This window comes from Macaca nemestrina, chromosome 10, assembly GCF_043159975.1.
Source record: "Macaca nemestrina isolate mMacNem1 chromosome 10, mMacNem.hap1, whole genome shotgun sequence".
NCBI lineage: Eukaryota > Metazoa > Chordata > Mammalia > Primates > Cercopithecidae > Macaca > Macaca nemestrina.
The window spans coordinates 127,466,201-127,490,651 of NC_092134.1; the positions used below are offsets into that span (position 1 = coordinate 127,466,201).

A 24,451-nucleotide genomic window follows, 5' to 3' on the forward strand; every position below is an offset into this window, starting at 1 on the left:
GTGGAGATTGCTGGGAGTTCTCCTGCTCACCTTTTCTCCATAGGGAGACTGCCTCCTGGTTTCATACCAATCCTGACTGGGAAGACGGAGTGGCAAATGCAGAACGTTTCACTCTTTTTTTTATGCAGCCATCCCAAGTCTCCATGCTCCACTGGGTCTCTGCAACTCCCTTATTGTACTCCTTTGGAACACTTTAGTGTTCTCCTTTGGGTACTCTAGTCAAAATATAGTTGTTTATTCATCATTTTGGTTCTTTTTTTTGTAGGGAAATGAATGTTAGACACCTCTAGTCAGACATCTTGCTGAAGTCACTTGTTTTACTTTTTGTTTTTAACAGGTAATTATTTTGCTTGCATTCAAATGTCAACGTATGTCACCTGTATGGTGTGCAGCAACGAATGTCCTTCCTCAGTGTTGCTTACTTCCAGCTGCTGCTTCAACCTGGTCCTCTGGAGGTTGCTCCTGCATCTGTGTAATTTAGCAGCCAGTGAAAGATGTTGGCAGCTCATATTCGTATTATAGAGCTAACTCTCTTTGTGATTTCCTTGATCCTCAGGTTTCCCCTATATTCGGATTTGGTTTTCCAGTTCTTACCTTTGTCCTCTGACAGCTTGAGGAATTTGAGCTGCATATGAGTTGGGAACCCTGGCAATATTAAGTTGCAGCAAACTCACCTATCTCACTTCTAGAGCAATTCTGTCTTACAAGGGAAAACCTTCTCATTTCTTTGTATTTTTACCCTGGGCTCCCTGGCGTTTCCCACATTCATGCACAGTTAGTGGTCAGTCAGGGAACTGGACAGAGTTCATATTCAGATTTTGAATCTCTGCTCTTGTAGTTCTCTTGCTCCCAAAATTTTCCTCTTAAATTCTCAGCTGTTCTGCAACACTAGACTTTGGCCTCGCCATTTCAAGCCAGAATGACTGTAGTTTTCCATAGCTAAAGTTGGGTATGGGCTATATATTAGTTTGCTAAGGCTGCCATGACAAAGACTGGGTGGCTTAAACAACCAGAAATTAATTATTCTCCCAGTTTTAGAGGCTAAGAGTCCGAGATCAAGATATTGACAGGTTTGGTTTATCTCTTTGACTTACAGATGGCCACCCTCTCACTATGTTCTCACACGGCCTTTTCTCTGTGCGTGCATATACCTGACATCACTTCCTGTTTTTTTCTTATTTATGTTTTTATTTTTTTATTTTTTGAGATGGAGTCTCACTCTGTCACCCAGGCTGGAGTGCAGTGGCATGATCCCAGCTCACTGCAACCTCCGCCTCCCAGGTTCAGGTGATTCTCCGGCCTCAGCCTCCCAAGTAGCTGGAACTACAGGTGTGTGCCACTACACCTGGCTAATTTTTTGTAAAGATGGGGTTTCACCGTTAGCCAGGATGGTCTTGATCTCCTTACCTCGTGATCCACCTGCCTTGGCCTCCCAAAGTGCTGGGATTACAGGCGTGAGCCACTGCGCCCGGCCCACTTCCTCTTCTTATAAGGACACAGGTCATGTTGAATTAGAGTTTGCCCATAAGACCTCAGTTGACCTTAATTACCTTTTTAATGCTCTGTATCCAAATATAGTCTATTTTCAGGTACTGGGGGTTAAGACTTCAACATATGAATTTCGAGGAAACAGAATTCAGTTCATATCAGGGGTTTAGGAATACATGCAGGCAAGGAAGCCTCATACTCCAGCTTAACCAATGCTGTACTAACGTTCTGTTTCTCCCTGCCTTTGGTCATTCCTAGTACCTTCAGATCATTGCTTTAAATAATTTGATACAGTTTTATAATGATTATTTGTGGGAAAATCACTCAATTTTATCATGCTGCTATTATTGGAATACTCACCCTTGATACCACCTTTTTATTTATTTATTTATTTATTTATTTATTTATTTATTTATTTTGGCCAGGTAATACATAATACCCTAGCGCTTCTCATATTAACAAGGAGTAGCACAAGAGCTCCTTTTAGATGGTTTTACTAACCTTCAGGACGAGTAAGTCATCTCGCCTTTGAGCTTCCTAGGTACCCTGTGCATAATTTCTTCAGAGCCCATATTCTGTATTCATGCCTGTGTCCCTGGAGGAGCACAGAGCCTTGCATATTATAATCATTGAATAAATATTTATGGAAGGAAGTAGAAAAGAAGGAAGAAAGAAGGATTAGAGGAAAATCAGAAAGGAAGGAGATAGATGATGTCCGCTTTGATGTGGACATGGTAGGAACTGTAGGAAAGAAAGATGGGCAATAAAACAAGGAGGAGGTGGGGACTGCCTAAGAGATCACACTTCCTATTGTAACTTGCTTTCTATTCATCCTGCCCTCCCTTTCATACCCTGGATTTGAGAACAGGAGTCTAAGATGTTCAGGAATTGTAAACAAGGGACTTCAGATGCAAAACCTACGTGTTCAGCACAGGACTTGTTACTTGAAGAGAATCCTTTGTAGTAACCAGATGATACATAACATGAATGGGACCTGACTAGTTTTATGGGAATGAGGCAGAATTTAAATTTTAAATAAATTACTATAAGCTTGTGTTCAACTTGTTATTAAATAGAAAGGAAAACAAAAAACCTGAATATGTGTTTAGCCCCTACCACGTACCCAGCTCTGTCCCTGACACTATGCTAAACATTTTGTTTTTGTTTGTTTGTGGGGTTTTGCTTTCTCAGACAGGGTCTCACTTGGTCACCCAGGATGGCGTGCAGTGGTGTGATCTTGGCTCACTGCAACTTCTGCCTCCCAGGTTCAAGCGATTCTCATGCCTCAGCTCCCGAGTAGCTGGGATTACAGGCGTGTGTGACCACGCCTGGCTAATTTTTGTGTTTTTAGTAGAGACGTGGTTTCAACATGTTGGCCAGGCTGGTCTCAAACTCCTGGCCTCAAGTGATCCACCTGCTGCAGCCACCCAAAGTGCCGGAATTACAGGCATGAGCCACGGTGCCGGACCAACATTTTGTTTTTATTATGTCATTTAATGTTCATAAAAACCTAACAAGAAGGGTATTTTTAAAATCAGCTGTCCACCATTAATTTCTAGCACTGTATTTTCTTAACAAGCATACAAAACATCAAACTTCTCTTTAGACAAAGTGCAGTTCTTTGACATACTTTACACAAAACAGTCTGAGTCTGTAGCACGTTAATGCAGTGAAGAGGCAAATTATACTGATTTTTACAAATTCTACCTTCCATAAAAAACCTCAAGGAGGGTATTTTGTCTGCATTTTTAAAATAAACAGTTAAATAGTCGGCGAAGTTAAATAGTCAAACAGGTCAAGGTCACACAATTCAGTGGTTGAGGACTGAGTGCAAAGGCAATCTATCCAACTATAAATATTCATTTCTTTTTTTTTTTTTTTTTTTAGAAATGATTCAGATTTAAATTAAATGGCTAAAACTATAAGAGCCAGCTGGGTGTGGTGGCTCACACCTGTAATCCCAGCACTTTTTAAGAGGCCCAGGCAGGAGGATTGCTTGAGCCCAGGAGTTTGAGACCAGGCTGTGCAACATAGCAAGACCCCTGTCTCTACAAAAAAATTAAAAAATTTAGCCAGGTGTGGTGGTGGATGCCTGCAGCCCCAGCTACTCAGGAGGCCAGGTGGTTTGAAGCTGCCCTGAGACTTGATCCCGCCACTGCATCCAGCCTGAGTGACAGAGCATGACCTGTCTCAAAACAAAAACACAAACAAAAAACGAAAAGAGCAGTGAACTCAAAGGATTTCCTGCCATGCCTGGTGGGTGGAGCTTCTGCGTGGGAACAAAAGATGGAACCTATTTAAAGTACTTTTTTTTGAGACGGAGTCTCACTCAGTCGCCCATGCTGGAGTGGAATGGCGCCATCTCAGCTCACTGCAACCTCTGCCTCCCAGGTTCAAGCAATTCTTGTGTCTCAGCCTCCCGAGTAGCTGGGACTACAGGCGTATGCCACCACGCCCTGCTAATTTTTGTATTTTTAGTAGAGACAGGGTTTTGCCATGCTGGCCAGGCTGATCTTGAACTCCTGACCTCAGGCGATCCGCCCTCCACGGCCTGCCAAAGTACTGGGATTACAGGCATAAACCACCTTGCCTGGCCTCAAAGGACTTTTAATTGAGGATCCCAGTAATGATGATCCCCATAAGGCGGAGGCTTCAAGCTTAATGATCTATAAGTGAGGCTTTCTGGGATGCACTTAGTGTGTTTCCCCAAACATGGTGTGTTCCTACTTTTCACTATATACAGGTATGCTATCACCTCCCCCATACACGTATACATACTTCTTAAACTTAGATGTTCCCCAGTTTTTCCTGTGGAGCTTGCTAAAAATGCAGTGTTATCCATAGAAATTCCTATTTCATTGATCTGGGCTGGGGCATTTGTAACAAGCACCCTAGACCATCCCAGCATACTGAATCCATAGTCCATCCTGTCTGTGAGACTATGGCAGCCCTTGTGGTCTAAGCGGCAAAATTTTTGCTTAGCCCTTTTTGTTGTCGTTGTTGCTGTTGTTTGTTTTTTGTTGTTGTTGTTGTTTTGAGACGGAGTTTCGCTGTTGTTGCCCCGGCTAGAGTGCAATGGCGCGATCTCGGCTCACTGCAACCTCCGCCTCCCAGGTTCAAGCGACTCACTGCCTCCGCCTCTTGAGTAGCTGGGATTACAGGCACGCGCCACCATGCCCGGCTAATTTTTGTATTTTTAGTAGAGATGGGGTTTCACCCTGTTGGTCAGGCTGGTCTCAAATTCCTGGCCTCGTGATCCACCCGCCTCAGCCTCCCAAAGTGCTGAGATTACAGGCGTGAGCCACTGTGCCTGGCCTTGTTTTTGATTTTTGAGACGGAGTCTGTTGCCCAGGCTGGAGTGCAGCGGCCAGTTCAACCTCCACCTCCTGGGTTCACGCAATTCTCGTGCCTCAGCCTCCCAAGTAGTTGGGACTACAGGCATGTGCCACCACCGCCGGCTAATTTGTGTGTGTGTGTGTGTGTATTTTTAGTAGAGATGGGGTTTCCCCATGTTGGTCAGGCTGATCTTGAACTCCTGACCTCAAATGATCCACCACCCACCTCGATCTCCCAAAGCGCTGGGATTACAGGCGTGAGCCAGCTTAGCCTCTTTAAATATTAAGTGCATGTACTTGAAAGTAGGTACAAATGAAGATAAAAGAATAGGCTCCAGGAAAATTTCAGTCAAGTCTCCATAATCTATAAAATTGCCTATTTAATAAATATATGTTGTAAACATTTTTAATGTTCTATAATTACTTCTATTAATGTCATGTTACCTCTTTAATCGAGGTACTTTGCTCATAAAGCTGAAGCATATAAATACAACCTATATTTGGTACAGACCAAAATTCATGTCCTTTGCTTTTAAAAGGTAGAACTAAGAAAAGAAAAGAAATAGCAGAATTCCGGCACGTATTCTAAAGAATTATAAATGGATCTTGCAGCACTTAATTTCTGGGTTTTTTTTTTTTTTTTTTTTCAGTACCTTTCTTTGATTTTTTGTCTCCTCATTGGCACCATCCCAGGACACTGATATCTTCTGCCAGATCAGACCTGTCTGGATCATCTTCCCCACGTAACTCAGGATGCTTCCTCCCTTTTACCTTTCCAGAAATCCCACCTTATTTTTCATACTTTTCTTGACTAACTGGTCATAAGATGATTTCCTTCAACTCCACCCTGTCTCAACATGCAACTCCCCATGAGTCAACCATCATAATTGTTTCTAATGTGTTTGTTCCATGGTGTGTGTTGAGTAACCGTTGTTGCCATTTGCCTGACTACATAGTGGTTACTGTTTATTTCTGTAATTCAGTGTTTTTTTTTTCTTAAGTCTTGAAATATGATTTATTAACTGAAAGAATTTCTATTTATTTCTTAATTAAATTCAGTGAGAAGCTTACCATGAAATATTATTCTTAGGCTGGCATTCATAAAACACTGGAGTGTTTCATTTTCTCCTGATCTCAATCTGCCTTCCAAAGCTACCAATGACAGATGAGAGCAAGATCATAATTTTAGTTAGATGTGGTGGCTCGTACCTGTAATCCCAGCACTTTGGGAGGCCAAGGCAGGAGGATCCCTTGAACTCAAGAGTTTGAGACCAGCTGGGCAACATAGGGAGACCCTGTCTCAAAAAAAAAAAAAAAAAAAAATTTAAAAGATTATAATTGTATATAGTCAAAAAAATGTGCTTTTTTTTTTAAAAGGTAATGTATCAGAACTTTGTCTCATCTCTGGGCCTTTTCTTTATCATCTTAAACTCTAAACTATAGAATTAGCCTCCTCGACTATAGTTTTTGCAGGCCAGTCATTTTCTTTGCTCTAGAATTCTAGATAGCCTATATATTTCCATCTTCCTGTCACTTTCATAAAGAATCTTGCCTTTAAAGGAAAGATGACTCCTTAAAACATTAGTACTTGTAATATTCAATCACCTACATATATTAAAGAACGCCTGCCCTCTTGTGTCCAGAGAGACTGCTACAGTAAGGAGTGAATTAGCAAAATTGTCATTCCAGAAATACAGCATTCTACCCTACAGGGATTTTCTACCAGGGAGCTTTCTCAAGGCTGCCAGGTATGGTTGTACAGTTTGAGCACTGAAAAATGATCCCAGCCCAAGAGATGAATGAAATCCATTTTACACTCTGCCAAGCCATATATCCTTGCCCAGGTCACGTCTTTCTAGAGAGGTGACCATTAAAATTTCATTCAAGGGCACCTTTAAGCCTTGTACCACTTGGAGTGTGCAACTTTCTCTAATTTACACAAACCTCTCTATAGCTTAACGGCAGCCTTGTAGAGGCTCATTAAGGGTTAGTTGGACAGTCCTCTCATCGTGTAACTTTCCTACTCAAGGAATTTCAAGAAATTAAAATCAGATTGTTAGAGCTGAGTGACATCACTTAGTCCCAGGTTATCAGAGGAAAGAAATAAGGAACAGAGAGGCAAAATGAGAATTGTCAAATTCATTAGAGGCAAGCAGGGAACTAAAATTAGGCCCTCTGACTCCCAATCCATGCTCTTACCTCCGGCTTCAAGTGACCCCTTTCTTTGACCCCACCTTACTTATTCCAAACTAGGCTAGAATAGATGTGCAATAGCATGCATAGGGTGGTGGGGTGATTTGAGGTGGTATGTGGACAAATATTTTTTGCACGTTAGTAGAAATGTATTTGTTTCAATGTATTTCTTTGGGAAAAAACAAAAACATTTAAGTCCATAGTTTCTTAGACATTATGGTAAGTGACAAGGGTAAGTATTTTAAGTTTGAAAAGAGAGTTAATTTGAAGAAAGATATTAAGTAGTGCATATGTTAATAGCTTGATTTAGCCATTGACAATGTATATACATATATCAGAATGTCATTTTGTATACCAAAATATATGCAATATTTACTTGTCGGATATCAAAATATCATTTTGTATAACATAAATTTATATAATTTTTACTTGTCAAAAAATAAAAATATTAACTAAATGATAGTTTAGATCTCAGATATGGCAAAAATGATAAAAGTGGTAAAAAATAATGATAGAAATTTGAGACTATCTCAGTCCATTCTGACTACTATGACAAAACACCTCAGACTAGGTAATTTATAAACTATAGAAATTTTATAGCTGGGCGTGGTGGCTCAAGCCTGTAATCCCAGCACTTTGGGAGGCTGAGACGGGCGGATCACGAGGTCAGGAGATCGAGACCATCCTGGCTAACACGGTGAAACCCCGTCTCTACTGAAAAATACAAAAAAAAAAAAAAAAAAAAAACTAGCCGGGTGAGGTGGCGGGCGCCTGTAGTCCCAGCTACTCGGGAGGCTGAGGCAGGAGAATGGCGTAAACCTGGGAGGCGGAGCTTGCAGTGAGCTGAGATCCGGCCACTGCACTCCAGCCTGGGCGACAGAGCGAGACTCCGTCTCAAAAAAGAAAAAAAGAAAAAAAAAAAAAAGAAATTTTATTGCTCACAGTTCTGGAGGCTGAGAAGCCCAAGATGAAGGGACTGGAAGACTCAGTGTCTAATGAGGGTCTGTTTCTCATAGACAGCGCCTTCTCTCTGTGACCTCACATAGTGGAAGGGGCTAGCTAGTTCTCTCTGGACTATTTTGTAAGGGCATTAATCCCCTTCGGCAGGATGCACCAAAGGAACTTACCACTCTGGCCCCTTCTAACTCTACCACTGGGGTCCTTTTCTGACTCTTCTTTAACACTGACAGTTGTTCCATTACTGTTACTGATGACAATATATCCTCTCTTTTTATTACAGCTGCGTCTGATATTCTGTCCTTTCCATACTCATCCCAGTGTAAACGACAAAATAGGTCTTCAGAAAAGACTGTGGCTTCACTGATTTTCCTGTGTTGCCTCTAACATTTATAAAAAAGCATTGACGAAGAGTGTCAATGACCGAGTTTCAAAACCATCTTTTCTTTTCTAAATGTAGATGTTTTTCCATGTATAAAAATTACATAGACTTAGCCACGTGTGGTGGCCCACACAAGGCGGGTGAATCACTTGAGGTCAGGAGTTTGAGACCAGCCTGGCCAACATGGTGAAACCCGGTCTCTACTAAAAATACAAAAATCAACCAGGCATGGTGGTGCACACCTGTAATCCCAGCTATCCGGAGGCTGAGGCACAAGAATCGCTTGAACCCAGGAGGTGAGGTTGCAGTGAGCTGAGATCATGCCACCACACTTCAGCCTGGGTGACAGAGTCAGACTGTGTCTCAAAAAAAAAAAAAAAAAAAAAGTAGACTTATACAAAATTTGAAAAATATGGGAAAGTAGAAGAGAAGAAAAAAAGGCATTTATATCCTACTAATGAACGCTGCTAATCCCCTCCCTAATTAAAAGTTCTCCTGCGAAATCCTAGCAAGTTGGGATCTACATCTGTTTATCATTCTGGAAACTTGCAATGTTCTGGATTTAACATTTTTTAAATTTCAAATCATAAAATAAATTTTCAATGGAGAATCCAGGGGTGGAGGTCTATTGGCACCTCTGTAAGCGGCAGTTGGGTGACTACCACAGAGGTGAGCCAGAGCTGGGGGAGGCAACTGCAGGTCAAGGATAGTCATAACTGACACGCCTTGCAAAATGCATGTGTATGTAAAGCTCTTTGCTAATAATGATGGTTCACTGTTCCATATATACATAGGCTGATGTGTATATTTGTCTTTTCTGCAGGGTTTTTGGAGTCTCTGGATGACTTTTACATTCTTAGCAGTGGATTGATACTGCTGCAGACCACAAACAGTGTGTATAATAAAACCCTGCTAAAGCAGATAATACCTGAGTCTCTCCTGGCATGGCAAAGAGTCCGTGTGGCCAATATGATGGCAGATAGTGGCAAGAGGTGGGCAGACATCTTTTCAAAATACAACTCTGGTAAGTGACCCTGCAGAATAACTGTTAGGCACAGACATATATTTCAATTTGGGCTTGTTAACCAGTAAAGTCATACCTATGTCCCGTCTTCACGTCTGCTGATATTTCAGGCACCTATAACAATCAATACATGGTTCTGGACCTGAAGAAGGTAAAGCTGAACCACAGCCTTGACAAAGGCACTCTGTACATTGTGGAGCAAATTCCTACATATGTAGAATATTCCGAACAAACTGATGTTCTACGGAGAGGTACTTTCTTCATGTCCTAAGTCTGAAAACCTGACGAGTATGTGTGAGTTCATATATGGTAGGGGAATGCACGATGTGTGAATGTGTGGTGGGGGAGGGCATGGGGAGGAAGACAGGATGGGGATGCCACTGCCAGTTACACTGGGGGAGAATGACCAGGTTTAGCACAACAGGTAAACCTACGTCACAGACTCTTGCAGGACAATGTGCAGATTGGGATGCAAATCAGGCATTCATGGCCCTGTGATTCCTCATGGTTCTAGTATTACCTTTTCTCCTGTATTCCCGGTTAAAGCTTTAAGTTCAATTCAGCAAATATTTATGGAGTGCCACTGTGGCCCAGGGACCAGAAAAGCAAGGATGCAGAGTCCCTGACCTCGAAGGACTCAGGAGTCTAGTAGGGAAGCAAAGTGCTCAAAGCAGCTGCAGGAGCTCAGGATGGGAAGAGCTGTCATCAGGTCTGGTGTCCCTAGGCCGGTGGTGAACCTAAAGAGAACGTGGCTGTTAGTGGGTGGGGTCAGAGAAGGCACTTCTGGTGGGCAAGAAGGAGTCCAGTCATTTGAAGCCAGGAGGCTCACTGCCTTCATTCAAATCTCAGTTCCTTAAAATCTCAGGCAAATCATTGAATCTCTCCAAGCCTCACTTTCCTCATCTATAAAACTGAATCGTGATATAGGTCCACAACCAGGTATTTGTAATTTTAAAATTCTAAAACTGTAAAACCACAAATTATTATTTTGTTTCTTGTGTTTTGTTTTGATTTGGTAGCTGGCTCACTTGGTAGCAAGATATGACCTGATCTGAACTCATTTGGCAGCAAAACTGCCAGAAGGAAACTTTTAGTTGTTTTTAATTTTAATTTTAATTTTTCTTCAGATGGAGTGTTGCTCTGTCACCCAGGCTGGAGTGCAGTGGTGCAATCTTGGCTCACTGCAACCTCTGCCTTTCGGGTTCAAGCGATTCTCCTATCTCAGCCTTCTGAGTAGCTGGGACTACAGGCATGTGCCACCACACCCGGCTAAGTTTTTATGTGTTTTTAGTAGAGACAGGGTTTCACCATGTTGACCAGGTTGGTCTTGAACTCCTGACCTCAGGTGATCCATCTGCTTCGGTCTTCCAAATTGCTGTGCCCAGCCTGTTTTTTTAAATTGTCTTTATTTCTTCTTAGAGACCCCATGTATACATTAGGCTACAGAAATATCAACATCTTTGATTATGAGGTGTTTCCCAAAGAGACTGTAATGTCACATAATCCACGCACTCCATGGTTGTTCTAAAGTCTGAAAAATCCTAAATTCTGAGACTCATCTGGCTCCCAAGAACTTCCTCTACAATTTCACAGGACGGTCATGAGAATCAATTAAGACAAGTAGATAGATTGAGAGAAAATGTTAGCCTTAAAAATCCTATTGGGCAGTTCAGCCTTTATGTTTTAGAAATTGGGAGTTCCTGACAAGGGAGAGTAGACTGGGTGGGAAGAAAGGAGACTAGTTAGGAGAAGGAAGAGTAGACTGGGTGGGAAGAAAGGAGACTAGTTAGGAGAAGGAAGAGTAGACTGGGTGGGAAGAAAGGAGACTAGTTAGGAGAAGGAAGAGTAGACTGGGTGGGAAGAAAATAGACTAGTTAGGAGACTATTGCAACAGATCAGCTGGCAGATGAATAGAGACAGAACAGAGATAAAGTTTTGACCCTAGGGATCAGGACCTGGTCCTCCGTTTTCCAGGTCCCCAAATTGACTTTGTAATGATGCCTAGAGTGGGCCTCATCAGTGGAGAATGGTTCACACCAACTAAATGCACTAAGACTTATGCATAACACCAATTTTTAAGGTGGGAGTTTTCATTGCCAAGCAGTTCATATACTACCAAGCAGTGGACCTACCTTCTTTGCTTGTTAGGAAAATCCATCCAAGAAGTGAAATCATTAGGTGGTTACTGGTTAGCACAGAGCAGTTCAAAACAGATAACCCAGCTGGTCCCTCCAGCTCCTAAGAGCCTGAAAATAATAGCAGGCCTCAAGAGAGAGATGCTTGCTAAAGTAGTCTTTTCTTCTTTGGACAGTTGCTAACAGAATGGTAGACTTGGTTCTCTGCAGTCCCATTGCTAGACCCCTTGAAACTCCCTAAGACTAAAAAGAGTTGATGATGATCTGTCTGTATTTTTTTTTTTTTTTTTTTTTTTTTTTGCCAGAGGAGAGAAGAACAGAGAATTAAATTCAGAGTACCTACTGCATTGTAGACACTCTTCTGGGCCTTTTACTTAAGTTCTCTTGTTTGATGTTTGTAACATACTACCACATAAGTGTTATTGTTACCATTTTACTGTGAGTAAAGAAAAGCTCAGAAAGAAACGTGTTTTGCCCAAACAAATAAATGATATCATATAGCCATTAAAAAGGCGGGGGGGTCGGGGTGGGGGGTGGGCACACCTCCTAGCATATTTAAGCAACTGTGGTATGGTGATAGAAGCCCTGGATGTTTTAGTTAGAAGGCCTGTATTCAGTCAAGTTTTGTGAGGCAAGGAAGACATCTGACCTCTCTGAAACTCTGTTTCTTCTGTTCAAAAAAGGGATGATAATACTTACACATCATCAGGTTGTTGTGAGATTAAACAAGTCGCCCTATTTTATTTTTTTATTTTGAGACAGGGTCTCGCTTTGTCATCCAGGCTAGAGGGCAGCTGCGTGATCTCGGCTCCCTGCAACCTTCGCCTCTCGGGTTCAAGCGGTTCTCGGGCCTCAGCCTCCCGAGTCGCTGGGACCACAGTTGTGCACCCCGATGCCTGGCTATTTTTTTCATATTTTATTAAAGAGGCAGGGTCTTGCCATATTGTCCAGCCTGGTCTTGAACTTAAGAACTCAAGCAATCCACCTGCTTCAGCCTCCCAAAGTGCTGGGATTACAGGCGTCAGTCACTGCACCAGGCCAAGTTGCTCTGTTTTAAATCATGAAGCTTCATGAAATGTGAAGTATAAAGCAGACATTTTCATTATTCATTTGAGCTGTTTTCACAAAGAGAAATATAATAATAATCTAATGTTTACCAAGTATTAGATACTATAATTAAGCACTCCATCTGAATGCATTTCATGCTTATGCTTATGAAGATGCTTAATGCTGAATACTTAATGAAGATGAAGAAACTGAGGCACAGAGGAGGATAAGCAATTTGTTCAAGGTCACATACTTAATAATGGCAGAACCAGGCTTCAAATCCAGGCAATCGAATTCCTGAGTCTATATAACCTAGATATGTTTTAGCAACAAATCTGTTTTTCTTCTGTAATTTCAATGTCATCCATATCTCAGTTCTTCTGATGCTGGCTCTCAGAATTAGCAAGGCTGAATGTCTTATCATTTACTTTTTGTCTCAGTAACCTCACCCCTAAAGAGGAGGTCCTGTACAACAATACAAAGGAGAAAGGCAGACAAGGGCCAGGAGAGAATGTGGAGGTGGGAGAGAACCCTGAATGGTGGAGACAGTCCTTGACTGTTCTGTAGGCAATAACCCAGACCAGTGTAATCTAGGATGTTTCTGAAATTCTGCTTTTACCAGAGAGAGCTGTGTCACGTATTTGGTGCTCAGTGACTAGTAGGCTATGTGGCCTTCACACACTATGAAGCTTTGAATGAAGCTGAGCCTTTATAAATGTTTAGAGTCAAAGGAATTAAAACCTAATGTAACCTACAAGATCATCCCCAATCCCCTCACATTACGGACTTCTCCTCTCCCTCCCCACTGACGTCTTTCAAAAAAACAGAAACAAAACAAAACAAAACAAATGAAGTTGCCTAAGACCTACTTCTTAAGCCCTGAGCCTAGAATTCAGGCTTTCTATTCCCAGTGCTATGTTCTTCCACTACATCGTGATTACCATTTGACATCTTCCTTTATAGGGCCATATTGTGAACAGCCATTTCTTGGCATTTCAGTAACTAAATCCACTTAGATGAGCTCCCCAGATCGCCTTGCATTATACTTTATTTTGCTCTATAAAGAATATGGTTATTTTTTGGCTTAGAGATTAATAATTTTGGGTGAAAACCAGAGAATTCTGATGCTCTTCTTCCCCTAATGAAATAATCTAGAGGTGTGCTGATTTAGGAAATTTAAAAGGCTGTTTGGCTGCCAGGGTTCGCATGCAAAAAGCTTTATTTTCTATACCTTATTTTGTAATGAAACACCTGTGCCCATTTTCAAAATAAATGAACATGGATAACATTTCTTTTGCTCTCTCTCCTTTTCTGTCTCCTTCCCTGTCAATCCCTCCCTTACTTCCCTTCCATTCCAAATCAGGATATTGGCCCTCCTACAATATTCCTTTCCATGAAAAGATCTACAACTGGAGTGGCTATCCACTGTTAGTTCAGAAGCTGGGCTTGGACTACTCTTATGATTTAGCGCCACGAGCCAAAATCTTCCGGCGTGACCAAGGGAAAGTGACTGATGTGGCATCCATGAAATATATCATGCGATACAACAGTACGTAGCATATTTCTCAAGAATCATTCTTCAAAACTCCTTTCTTCCCTATGGATAAAGAATCCATGTAAGTTTATCATCTCTGTACTAGAAGGAATTACAAGAAGTTATTTAAGTATTTAACTAATATTATACATTTTATACTCAATAATAGAGCTTTGGCCTCCTTTATAAAATGAAAGAGAAGAGTCTATACATTTTGTAATTGAAAAAAGTCATCTGTAAGACACAGAAGAAATAACTCATACAGGGTTATTTAAAATTTTTCTCCAAACACAAGTTTCTTTCCAAGGATAACAGCAGCTAATAAAACAAAAATTGTTCATAAATACCTCATTTTTTTTTATGAACAGCATCAAAGTCAAATTTGTATTTCTTTTTTTATGAACAGCATCAAAGTCAAACAACTGATGCATTTATCTGGTTCTCTCTCCCATCCATTTTTCACTGTGTAAGGTTCTTAAGAGCAGGCTGGGCCTGGGGCCAAGGACTTACTCCTTCCTCACAAGCCAAGGCAGATGTCTATCCTGGAAGCAGGCTGGGCTGAGGCCTGTGGGGGTACACTCTCTGATTATCTAGGCTTTAACAGGCCCCAAAACCTTACTGTGGAGAAGTGTCTTCGAATAGCCAATACTCACTCTCTTCCCCATCTCTCTCTGTTTCCTAGATTATAAGAAGGATCCTTACAGTAAGGGTGACCCCTGTAATACCATCTGCTGCCGTGAGGACCTGAACTCACCTAACCCAAGTCCCGGAGGTTGTTATGACACGAAGGTAACATGCTATTGGCTTTTGAATGTAATTCCCACCAGTACACAGGCCTCTCCAAAGGCAAAGTTGCACAGGCAGGAAGCACAGTAATGGCTCTAACCATAAACTCAACCCAGGAATCAGCTCTTTCAGAGATTCTGGTGGTAGGTCCTATTATCTAACTTCAAGTCGCTGCTCTGCCATTTAGTAGTAAATCACATAATTCCATCATGTCTCTGTTTCTTCATCTGTAAAATGGATATAACAGTACTTACCTCATACGGTGTTCTGAAGAATAAGCCTTTCATCTCTGTAAAATGTTTAGAACAGTGTTATTTGTAAATGTGTACAGCCATAATGACGATATTGTTGTCTTAAGTTTTACCAAACTGGCCCAAAGTCCAAAGAACATATTATTCAAGCAGTGTGATTCCATGTTAAACATGAATCGAATTTAGCCGAAGGAGCAAGTTTGGACAAGATGCCTAAAGCACAGAGGTTTTTCACAACGTTAGAATTGATAAATGCTGTAATGTGTCTCAAAATATAAGTAATAAGTAGGTTTGCAGTGGTGTGCTAAAGCCAGCTCATAGACAGGCAGGAACCAATTGTTAGTTGACATCATGTTGATAGTTTGAAACCAGTCAAGTGAAAGTATTTACATTATGGAAATCAGGAACTTTTTTCCTCAGAAAGATGGTTGTTAAAAATTTACCTGCTCACCACTGGATTTGGGATGTCTGAGGGTATGAGGCATTTGGTTGGCAGATTATGCTACTACATCCTTTTGCAGTCTTGGCTTGGGTGTGTCTTTTCATTTCACCACCTGTCCTAAATTCTGGAAGAAACCCGTCAGGGTAAACTGTGTATTCGGTCTTTGGCTCCAAAAATTATAGGAATGCTGACCCCAGTTATACATTATTCTCTATCAGCCTAATACCTAAACAGGAAATGCTTTAAAGTATCTTGAGTTCCAGCTCAACCTTCTTTTTAGCTATGTGATGAAGGCAAAGCTTTTAACCGTAATGATTCTCAATGTTAACATTAAAAAAAAAAAAAAGGTAGATGTAGAGAAGCTGGCACAGATGAAACCCTTATGAATGTTTTTGTGTTCCTTTTTTAAAATGGTATTTGCAAACATTCAGTCAAATGTGTGAAGTTTGTATCTATCACAGAATACACCAAGAAAATCACCTGTGCTGCCTTGCCTGGGAGAACTCAAGCCAAGCTTCCCTCTACCAAATCTCACTTCTGGAGACAGAGGCCTACAATTGTTTTTATCAAAAAGTTTCTGTTGAAGGATATTCTTTAAAAATATAATTTCTCTCTTTATGGGGAAAATCAGAAGAGATTCTCTTTCCCCTCTAAGATTAGGATCCACTGCTAGTCAGTGGTTAGGTGTTTTTGAGAACCATGGCCCTCAATTTTTGACAGTGAGCTCCATCTACTTTAAGACTCGTTAGGCCGGGCGCGGTGGCTCAAGCCTGTAATCCCAGCACTTTGGGAGGCCGAGACGGGCGGATCACAAGGTCAGGAGATCGAGACCAGCCTGGCTAAATACGGTGAAACCCCGTCTCTACTAAAAAATACAAAAAACTAGCTGGGTGAGGTGGCGGGCGCCTGTAGTCCCAGCTACTCGGGAGGCTGAGGCAGGAGAATGGCATAGACCCGGGAGGCGGAGCTTGCAGTGAGCTGAGATGCGGCCACTGCACTCCAGCCTGGGCGACAGAGCAAGACTCCGTCTCCAAAAAAAAAAAAAAAAAAAAAAAAAGACTCGTTACCACCCTGATTAATAACAACTTTTTCTGAGGACTTCATCTATTCTAGGCATTGCTTTGAGCATGGCTTGCATTAATCCTCATGCCAACTCTATGAAGTAGGGTTATCAGCCCTTTTTACAAAGGAGAACACTGACTCATAGAGGGGTTAAGTGATCTTTAAATGAGCTTTGGAGCTAGAATTCTGAATGAGTAATCTGACTTCATAGCTTGCTTTTGGCTACATTGTTCATTTCACACACTTCTAGTTGATTGACATTTGATGCCAAATGTATACAGAAGACTACATCATACAAAGACAGTGTGAAAAATGGCAAGAAAATTTTGTTTTAAAGAAGGCAGCCTGGCGCAGTGGCTCATGCCTGTAATCCCAGCACTTTGGGAGGCTGAGGCAGGTGGATCACCTGAGATCAGGAGTTCGAGACCAGCTTGACCAACAAGGCAAAACCCCATCTCTGCTGAACCTGGGAGGCAGAGGTTGCAGTGAGCCGACATTGTGCCACTGCACTCCTGCCTGGGCAACAAGAGCGAAACTCCGTCTCAAAAAAAAAAAAAGCTCATATTATGACTTTGGTAGTTGGGGGAGTGGGAAAGGCCATGGGTTTAATTTTTTGCCAAATGATTTTTCTAAAATGTCCTCCTCCTCTCTCTTTCCAGGTGGCAGATATCTACCTAGCATCTCAGTACACATCCTATGCCATAAGTGGCCCCACAGTACAAGGTGGCCTCCCTGTTTTTCACTGGAACCGTTTCAACAAAACTCTACATCAGGGCATGCCAGAGGTCTACAACTTTGATTTTATTACCATGAAACCAATTTTGAAACGTGACATGAAATGAAGGAGGGAGATGACAGACTAGAAGGCTGTAAATAAGAAACCAAAGGCACTATTTTAGCTATGTTTTTCCCATCAGAATTATGCAATAAAATATATTAAATTCATTTGTCACTTTCGTTTTCCACTGACTTTGTTGTTTTTACAGCAAGCACTTGCTATAAGGTAGAGCACTGTAGAAGAAATGTTATATATATAAATAACACTAAGCTTCAGTATACATGCTAATACACAAGAGGGTATGGCAGAAACTGCTCCTTCATTCAGCAGAATTCATATTCTCCTTTCATGCCTGCTCACACAGACCACATCTCCCAGTGTCCCTCAGATAGTTGTGCCACATGACAATTCTAGCCACTGGAACCTGAGACAAATGCCCGGCCCATAAGAATCTGTACTCCTCCTATGCTCTTTCCTGTTTCCCTGGATGAATATGCCTAATGACAAAACCCTAGGGGACGCTGGAGCTTCGTTTTCAAAGGAACCTCTAGTAGTAGTTAGTGATTGTAGTGATTTTTCAGGTCACATTAACAGGCATCAGTTGAGTCCTTTTGTGGTGTAGGTTAGGCATACAATATAGTAAACCTTACTGTTGCCTCCTATAAGCCAAAAGCACCTATACAAGCTGGCAGCAACCCTGCATAGCAACTTTCTTTCAAAGTTGGAGAGTTACATGTGATCTGAGTGCCATGGAATTGCGAAGTAGGTTAAATAAGCCACACCACATAGTATGTAATGGGTGACTTTAAACAAGGCGGAAGATTCTTAAAAAAGAAAGAAAAAAGCCACAAGGGTGAATAACCAGAATTAAACAGAGTACTCAGAATGTTAAAAACCCAGTAGTTTTATTTCAAAGTATAAATTTCAGGCTTGCTGGACAAAACCCCACTACAGTTAACACTTATACAGACACCACTCTACTATACATTTAAAAAAGAAAAACACACACACGCGCACACACACACACACACACACACACACATACAAACCTTCAAAACCCTAATAAAAATAGGGCCACTTGCTACAGCCCAGTTTGTATTAGACATTAGGAAGGTCTTACTTATATTGTCTTATTATTTACACTTTCAACTGCAATAAAGAAAAATTAGGATGCAAGTTACTTACAAAGGATTTTTATATTTAATTTTGAAATGGCTGATAAAATACTAAAGCCAGAATCCCCAAAAGGTGTTTGATTGCCCAGTTACCTTATTTACAAAAACAGAACAAAGAAACAGACAAAAACCTCAAAAAAATGATAAAGACAGCATTTAAATATGGGTACTTAGCTGACTCTACAAATAAAAAACAAAGAAAAGTTTAACATGGTAAATTATTTGAAAATGAGAAAACAAAACATGTGTTTGCATTATCCTATTCCTCCCCATTGGCTGGCTCAAGGGGATGAATGAGTTTCAGGAATTAGACAAGTCTGCCACGCCGACAAACGCTTCATGAGAATTGCTGATTTGTGTGTGTGTCCCAAAAGTTTAAAAAAAAAAAAAAAATAGGGCATTTGCCCAGTAAAAATAATAAGGAAGGTAGAATCACACATTGGTTTTAGACAGTTATTTGATATTGCAAATACTAGGACTTGATTTTTCTGGAAATTAGGATAAAACAGGCCAACCACAGGTCAGTGATAAAACAACAAAATCATAGGATGTTGAGGATACTGAATTGGCCCAAGAAGCAAAGTCAGGGAGAACATTTGGAAGGAAGGTCTTTGCAGTACCTTACTGTGCTAAGATCACAGTGTAAAAAAGTGAGAGATGAGGATACCACAGGCATTACTTTGTTAACCTTGTACAGTACTGGAAAGTTCATGAAACAAGATAAATGAATACCATGCAGTATTAACCCTGACCTTGTTGCATAAATGGTAATTTGGAGAATATTTAAAGCAAAAGAACAAACAACAAAGTTAACACTTACCCAATGCAGTAAGAGAACTGTAAGACGCAGCCTACTTAAGGAGGTCTGCAGATAGATGCACCTAAGATTTAAGCTGTTTTAGGTCACTTTTTCAAAGTATTTATCATCTGGCAATGGGGATGGGAGTGGGGAACACCTCTCTGTGAGGCAAATGATATCTCCACAAATACCGACTTTTCAAGGAAGAAAGCTCTCCACTTCTCTCATAAATGTATATACTATCTTAAACAGTATGCAGTATTCTGCATATTTTTAAAAAATGAATCCAGAGAAATAGAAGGATATAGTTACCTCATAAAATTAACTGTTAACAACAGATGTCTTTGTATGTGATTTATAAATTTCTTGACAAGAACAGGATTTTTAGAAGAGGCTTACTCACACTTAAGACAGTGAAAATTACTCTCACAGAATGCAAAGTATAGAATAATAAACATCACCGTTATCTTTAAATGCCATACAAACATCCTACATTGCAGGTTGCAGTATCAGGTTTCCAGAATTTCCAATAAGGCAATACCTACACAAATATTGCCAGGCTAAAAATGTAGTAAAACTTGCATTCCCAAAATGGGAGAATCTAGCTTATTTGTAATACTTTGTGAAAAGATACTATGAAACTAAAAAGTTAACCGCGGAGTGGAAACTGCTACTAGAAAGTCTGTTATCAGTAGCTACTTACTACTTAAGTCCTCCATTCTCTCTCCCAGAAGCAGCAAACCAAACAAAAAGCATCTATCAATATTAAAACCTGCCTCAATAAAAACCTAGTGTTCTAACCTAGCACCTCTAGTAAATCTAATATAGCTGCTGCCCCTACGTGCCATGGTAGGCTAATTTGAGTACACCATCTTATAATAAATATACTTTTCCCCTAAATAATTGCGATCTCTCCCTGTACCTTCCTTCCAACTGGAATAAAACATTTTAAGTAATTATTTTACTTTGGTAAATCTATTTTTAGAACTGCTATTTGAGAATTTGTTTTCCTTTGACAGAAAACATAATATAGGCTAGGATAATGATTTTTTTTAAAAATTCTACTGGGCTTTCTTCATTTGATTAAATAATGCTATGAAAGCTTTTTAAAAAAAATTAGTAAATATAAATAAAAATGTTCATCAAGAGAACCTTTTGTAGGTTATGTAAGAAAATTGTAACCACGTGACCATAAAAACACCCAATAAAGAACAATTTGAACAAGGGCCTTCAATTTTGTAGACAGGAATAATCTTGAACACATAATCAACACTGCAACCACTGCAGGTCAAAACATACACATGCAGATATAGACAGGTGTTCATATACATCTAGAAGATCACCGACTCCTTCCTTTTAAAATTTTCGTTGCCATAACAATGGCAACTTCTTTACCATCATCATTAGTCCTAGAATGAGTAATATCTACATAGTTGGTTGGCAAATTTGATTTATAGCATACTCCTTTGTGGTCTCATTTTCTGAGAGTGAAAGGAGATTTGGAGCATTAATTTTTTGGCAATCTATAGGCTTTCTTCATCATGAATCAAATCTTACACCTCAGATGATAGTATACTGACCAGTCAAAAGTCTCTAAAGAGTTTTCTTTACAACTAGAAAACTTCCTGTTATAAGCCATCAAAGTTGCAAACAAACAACATTAATAAAAGAGAGAGCTCCCTCCTGCAATTCTAGGAAAAATGAATGACTATTTTGAGAAGGTAGAAAAATGGAATTCAAATATTGCAAAGGAAGAGGACTTGTAAGTTATTTCACAAACTTCATAAATTCCTTTCAAAATATTCTCAAGTACATTCTCACTCCTAAAACTTAACCCAGCCCTCCAGTCCTAAACTATCTACACTCAAAACACCTACCTGAAACCAGTACAGCTGCCCCTCATATTAAAAATCCATGACCTAAGTTGAATTTTAGTAACTTTGAAGAGGAACAGAGAGATACACAGGAGGTTATATCTAATTGTTACATAAAATGACCTCAAAGAATATACTTTAAATTCTTTTTTTTTGAGACAGAGTTTCGCTCTTGTCTCCCAGGCTGAAGTGCAACGGTGCAATCTCAGCTCATTGCAACCTCTGCCTCCCGGGTTCAAGCGATTCTCCTTGCCTCCTGAGCAGCTGGGGTTACAGGCATGCACCAACATGCCCGGCTAATTTTGGGATATACTTTAAATTCTATCCAAAGCTAACAATGGGTACATCAGACTCAACTTGGCACCATCAAAACAAAGTTAAAAGGTTAAAACAGGAAGGACGCTGTGAGAATAAAGAGGAAATGAAACTTTCTCCTTGATATTTTAGCTCATTCTATATTGTGAATCTTTCTATTTGCTTCATTTGAAAGAATACTAAGGAATTAGTATTGGGTGATAGCTTTGGGTGATAAACTGAACTAGAATCATTTTCATAATCTCTAACACAGTGTGCAACACGGATACTAAAACCTGTGAAAAATTTTCTTCCACAATATGGTTTTCTCTTGGTCCACTTTACACAAAGTTAAATAGTGACCAAAAATAAAAGCATCTACAGTTTTAGAAGAAAATAGCACATCAAATTTTTGGAGTTAAATGTGATGCCATCACCATGCCCAGCTAAGATGAGACTGTGCATGCGCATGTGTGCGTGTGTGTACAAACACCTCCATGTACACACACACACCTTGGTTTAAAAATCACTTGAGTAGGCTGGGCACGGTGGCTCACAACAGTAATCCCAGCACTTTGGGAGGCCGAGGCAGGTGGATCACCTAAGGTCAGGAGTTTGAGACCAGCCTGGCCAACATGGTGAAACCCCATCTCTACTAAAAATACAAAAATTAGCCGGGCATGGTGACGGGCACCTGTAATCCCAGCTACTCTCGGGCTGAGACAGGAGAATTGCTTGAACCGAGGAGGCGGAGGTTGCAGTGAGCTGAGACTGTGCCACTGCACTCCAGCCTGGGCAACAAGAGCGAAACTCCATCTAAAAAAAAAAAAAAAAAAAAAAATTACTTGAGGAGGTGTGCAAGAAATCAAGGGTAAAAAGGCTGCAAGGGAAGAGTAAGCAACCATGGACATATGGCCATGTTTATTTATTTATTTTTGGCCATGTTTATTTTTGTAGTTAATCTTTAAGGCACAAAATAAATGTAAAAGCCAGATCAGGAAAGGGAGGGGGCCATTGCAGATCTTTTTTAACCTAATTAACAACTTAGGAGACCAGACAAAAGAAACAACAAATAGATCCTTTCCTGTGTTCGAATCAACCTATTTTAAACTATTTAGCCATTTTGTTTTTAATTCATTTCTTTGGGTTTTGTTTTGATTCTGTTTAAACCATTTAACTAAAATGATCCTACAGATCCTTTAAAAGCAGAGTCATGCCAGTTACACATCTCAGATCCTTTGATCTACTACTTCGTACTTTAAGAGGTAAATTTGAGAATAAAAATGGGAGACTCCAATGCAGTAACACATACATAGGGAAAAACACACATAAACACCCACACATATTCCCCAGCCTCAAAACTAAAGCAAGGTACACATTTACATTTCCAAACCCCAAAGCCTAAACTGTCCAGGAAAAGATTCTAGCTTTGTGGGCTGAGTTTATTTTGCTTCTGTTTATAAACAAATGTAGTGTATACACACATCTGTCCAAGAAATCTTGCACAAGGTGGATTTTACATGGGGTATCATGCACAAGATTAAAAACAAGACCAAAAGGTGGAAATTTTAAAAGAGGAAAATATAAAGGCTCCAAGGTTTAACTGCTCTGGGTGGAAGAGATCACATCTGTTGACTGAGGATCACAGAAAGGCCCAAAACGTCCATAAATATCCTTGGCTCGTACTGCAAAGTAGTATTTGCTACCAGATACAAACTGGGTGAGAGTACATGCCATGGGCAAGGGAAGTGCCTTGACTTCCCCTATCTTTTTCCATTGTGAGGGCACGGTGGCACTAGGTTCCTCATGGTAAGCATAGAGATGGTAGCTATCAACAGTGGCACAGCTTCGATCCACCTCCAGGACACTCCATGACAGTACTATGCCATTTTGACTCTGAACTCGTGCTAACTTCAAGTGTGGCTTCTGAGGCAGAGATGTGCTGGCAGCTTCTGGGGGCACACGCTGTGGTTGTGGAGCTTCTGGTAAGGGTGCTGGGTGCACAGGGCGTGGCGGCTCCTAAAAAAACAAGTCACACTGATTTATAATGATCGCAAAAAGAACATTTTAGAATGTTAGAATTAAAACACCTTAGAGAACATACATAAGAGATACCATTTTACATCAAGAATTCTAGGAAATACCAAACACCATATCAAATTTGGCAAGTTCTATTTGGGGTTTTGTAATGAATGATGCCACAAACAATGATGCTGAGGTTATTCCTGCTCTATTTCCTAGACCTAAAATATTTTGAGTTTTTCTTAGGAAATAAAAAGCCCCTGCTGATGGAACATCATTTTGAGGAACACGGAAATAATGATCTACTTCTAACAAAATAATTTATGATTGAATTATCTATGTCACAGATTATCACTTCAGTATAACATTTTAAAATATCATGTATGGCAATCAAGATCATATAAAATTGGAGAATACAACTATACTTTCATTTTTAAGTTATTTTGCAATATAAGACAACAGCATATTCTTATAAATAAGCGTATTAACACTGAATGTGTACTATATTCTTGGCCAATTTACAAAAAAAAGGTGATATTTAAACTGAACTGTGAAAGATAGGATCTAGAGATGCAGAAATAATCATGTACCTTTCAGCCAAAAATAAAGCATGAGCAAAGGCATGTGGACAGGAAAGTGAGGGGACGTATGGACAACAAGTATTAACTTTTTCTTGGATATAGGGTACATGAAGAAAAATCTGGAAAGGTAGGTTAAGGCCAGATGATGAAAAAAACGTGACTCTAACTTTAGGAAGTCCTATTGACTTTTCTAATACTGGAACATCATCGTCATTATGATGATATTTCATACCAGTCAAACACTGACAAAATTGTGTCACAGGATAATGTGACATTGTTTTGGAGGCTAAAT

At 40.2% G+C, this 24,451-nt stretch overlaps 2 protein-coding genes across 13 annotated transcripts in view; one reads left to right on the plus strand and one right to left on the minus strand.

The window, feature by feature from the left end:
- LOC105481910 (phospholipase B domain containing 1) overlaps nucleotides 1–17,581 on the plus strand; it is a 67,719-nt gene extending 50,138 nt beyond the window's left edge. Inside the window, exons 7-11 of the mRNA XM_011741703.3 lie at nucleotides 9,179–9,379; nucleotides 9,490–9,630; nucleotides 13,925–14,110; nucleotides 14,778–14,884; nucleotides 17,296–17,581. Of these exons, the coding sequence (XP_011740005.1) occupies nucleotides 9,179–9,379; nucleotides 9,490–9,630; nucleotides 13,925–14,110; nucleotides 14,778–14,884; nucleotides 17,296–17,478 (818 nt within the window). The 3' untranslated portion in view covers nucleotides 17,479–17,581. The remainder of the gene's footprint in view (nucleotides 1–9,178; nucleotides 9,380–9,489; nucleotides 9,631–13,924; nucleotides 14,111–14,777; nucleotides 14,885–17,295) is intronic.
- Nucleotides 17,582–18,294: 713 nt separating this feature from the next.
- ATF7I (activating transcription factor 7 interacting protein) overlaps nucleotides 18,295–24,451 on the minus strand; it is a 135,038-nt gene continuing 128,881 nt past the window's right edge. For all 12 annotated transcript variants that reach the window (XM_011741760.2, XM_011741717.2, XM_071072174.1 and 9 more), the window contains one exon: nucleotides 18,295–23,575. In XM_011741760.2, the coding sequence (XP_011740062.2) occupies nucleotides 23,156–23,575 (420 nt within the window). In that variant the 3' untranslated portion in view covers nucleotides 18,295–23,155. The remainder of the gene's footprint in view (nucleotides 23,576–24,451) is intronic.